The sequence below is a fragment of the Bombyx mandarina genome, chromosome 20 (genome assembly GCF_030267445.1).
Source record: "Bombyx mandarina strain Sakado chromosome 20, ASM3026744v2".
In the NCBI taxonomy this organism is placed as follows: domain Eukaryota; kingdom Metazoa; phylum Arthropoda; class Insecta; order Lepidoptera; family Bombycidae; genus Bombyx; species Bombyx mandarina.
This window is the reverse complement of record NC_143226.1, coordinates 4,550,035-4,553,347: the sequence shown is the minus strand read 5'-3', so window position 1 is coordinate 4,553,347 and position 3,313 is coordinate 4,550,035. Positions and strand designations below refer to the sequence as shown.

General features: G+C 40.0%; 1 protein-coding gene across 1 annotated transcript; it reads left to right on the top strand.

Moving 5' to 3' along the window:
* The first annotated feature begins 558 nt into the window (after positions 1–558).
* LOC114252355 (uncharacterized) lies at positions 559–1,761 on the top strand. Its single transcript, XM_028186842.2, has one exon. It carries the CDS (start codon positions 559–561, stop codon positions 1,759–1,761), a length of 1,203 nt encoding a protein of 400 aa, XP_028042643.2.
* Positions 1,762–3,313: the final 1,552 nt, after the last annotated feature.

Genomic DNA, 3,313 nt, shown 5'->3' with positions numbered 1-3,313 from the left:
AACCTTAGCTTACCTGTTGAGTCATGGGATTTAATTATCATCTACATAATTGTGCAACGACTGGATCCTGAAACACATAAAGCATGGGAAGAGTATAGTTTCCATAGAAATAGTGAAGACCTACCTACTTGGCAAGAAATGAAAAACTTTCTAGATTGTAAATTTAGAACAATGGAATTAGTAACATACACACCTCAAACAAAAGAATTGAAATCTTATAAACAAAAAACATTCCAAATTTCCACAACAGAAAAGATCTGCATTAAATGTAAAGAAAATCATACCCTTTGTCATTGTGAAGAATTTATTAAACTGTTACCAGATGAACGAATTGGTTTTGTGAAGAACAAGAATTTATGCTATAATTGCTTACTACCAGGACACCCAGTGTTTAAATGTCGACTCAGAATATCATGCAGAATCTGTGGTAAGCGACACCATTCGTTACTACACAAAACAATCAATGGATTAGAGACAAACTATAAACAAATTGAAGACACAAACATTCAACCAGGCCCTATAGAGGATAATGATGCAGACGTTGCTATACTGTCGCATATGGCGACAAAGAGGTCCACAGCATTGCTGGCCACAGCATTGATAACTGTTAAGAATAGTACAGGACATTATACAGTATTGCGCGCTTTAATAGATCAAGGGTCACAGGCTAATTTTATTAGTGAAAGAGCAGCACAACTTTTGAAAGTCAAAGGAACACCCACTAAGGGGACAATCACTGGAGTTGGATCTACACAAACGGAAGTAAATCTGGCAGTCCAGCTTGAAATATTATCTAGATACCAATGCAATTTCAAGCTCAACGTGGAAGCATATGTGATGCCTTCACGTTTAACAACATACTTACCGTCCACAACTATTGCCGACTCCACACTCACCTGGTCACATTTGAAAGGTCTCAAGCTGGCAGATCCCACCTTTAATCAACCAGGGAGAGTTGATATCCTTCTAGGTGTAGAAGTATATGCAGCCATTCTGAAAAATGAAATTATTCGAGGTCCTCCTGGCTCTCCATGCGCACAACATACAAGTTTTGGATGGATTCTCTTTGGAAAGATACACAATGACATTGAAGAAAGGAAAATAACAGTTATGCACCACCACATGGATTTTGATGAACTGTTACACACACTATGGGAGTTAGACTGTGATAATCAAAGAAAACTTACACAAGAAGAGGAACTCTGTGAGAACATGTATTATGAAAATGTTAGGAGAGACAATGAAGGAAGGTACATTGTGAAATTACCTTTTAAATCAGATGTCATACTAAGTACAGAAGGTAATACCAGGGATATAGCACTAAGAAGATTAACACAACTAGAGAGAAGATTACAGAGAGACATGAAGTTAAGGACAGAATACACTAAAGTGATACAAGAATATATTGAATTGAATCATATGGAAGAAGTACCAGAAGAAGTATTACGGAAACCCTCTGTCTACCTTCCTCATCATGCAGTTGTAAAGGATACAAGTGAGACTACCAAAGTAAGAACTGTGTTCAATGCCTCCTCAATGGGATCTAATAATGTTTCCATTAATGATGAGTTACTAGTTGGCCCACAATTGCAAGAAGACATGAGATCATTGGTTATGAGATGGAGACTAAAACGAGTTTGTTTCATAGCAGATATTGAGAAAATGTATCGGCAGATATTGGTTACCAAACAGGATGCAGATTACCAACGAATCTTGTGGAGAATTGATCCAAATCTTAAAGTCAAAGTTTGCTTCGGGTAACATTTGGAACTGCTTCAGCTCCGTTCCTTGCTGTAAGAACTCTACAACAAGTTGCAGAAGATGAAGGCAAAGATTTCCCTGAAGCAACTCAAATGATTAAGGAAGACTTCTGGATGGATGACTTATTATCTGGTAACGATACAGTAAGTGAAGCCATTGAATCAGCGAGAAATGTTAGTGACATCTTGAATCGTGGCGGTTTCAAATTACAAAAATGGTCTTCTAACAGTATTGAATTTATGAAAAATATTACACCTACAGAAAGAAGTACATTGATAAATGTGGATATGAACCTGGGAGGAACTGTTAGAACATTGGGGTTATCATGGAATATAGGAGATGATGTGCTACGGTATAATCTTAATTTGCCAGAAGTGCCACTTACCATCACTAAGAGAAGTATACTTGCTGTGATACAACGCTTATTTGATCCACTTGGTTGGATAGCACCTGCCTTGTTAACTGGAAAACTAATAATACAAAGACTATGGTTGAAAAGACTTACCTGGGATGAAGAAGTAGACTCTGAAACTAAAAGAGATTGGTTAGAGATGAGAAACAACTTAAATTATTTAAAGGAAATTAAAATACCACGCTGGTTACTTATTACTAGTAATGTCATAGAAGATGTGTCAATACATGGATTTTGTGATGCATCAACAATTGCATATGGAGCAGTTGCTTACCTGAGAGTCAAAACTTACAATAATGAATATAAAAGTATGCTGATAGCAGCGAGGACTAGAGTCGCACCTGTTAAACCAGTCTCACTGCCCCGTTTGGAACTGTGCGGTGCAGTGTTATTATCAAAGCTCTTGAAACACATCAGTCGTGCTACACGGATACCAAGGAAACAAATCTTTGCTTGGACAGATTCTACCATAGTACTATCATGGCTTACTGGAGACCCGACAAGATGGCAAACATTTGTGAGAAATCGTGTAGTAACAGTGCTTGATAATATTGGAAATGCATGGTATCATGTACAGTCTCAAGACATATTATGTTCCGCGCTTCATTCAGGTATTGCCTCGATCTCACCTCCAACATCCTACCTCTCCTAATCCTACTCTCCAAAAATTAACAATCATGAAGACGAAAAAAAAAAAGAAAAGGGTTTCACAGGCGGTCCCCCATTCCACATTTAATGTGGATTTCAGCAATGTCAGGGGCCTACATAGCAACCTTGACGCCGTACACCACCACCTTGAGACGGCGCAGCCTGCCCTGCTTTTTTTAACGGAGACGCAGATATCTGCTCCGGATGATACCTCATACCTTGAATACCCCGGCTACGTATTGGAGCACAACTTCCTGCGTAAAGCCAGGGTGTGCGTATTCGTCCGGGCTGATGTCTGTTGTCGCCGTCTTCGGGGCCTCGAACAACGGGACCTGTCCCTCTTATGGCTGCGCGTAGATCACGGGGGCCGTAGCCGAATCTACGCGTGCCTGTACAGGTCCCACAGCAGTGATGCAGGTTCAGCTCTGTTTGAGCATGTGCAAGAGGGGACTAACCGCGTGCTTGAGCAGTACCCATCTGCGGAGGTGGTGG

Bases quoted from the DNA above. Each gene is read 5' to 3' on its own strand.
- LOC114252355 (XM_028186842.2), top strand. From the start codon at position 559: ATGGCGACAAAGAGGTCCACAGCATTGCTGGCCACAGCATTGATAACT.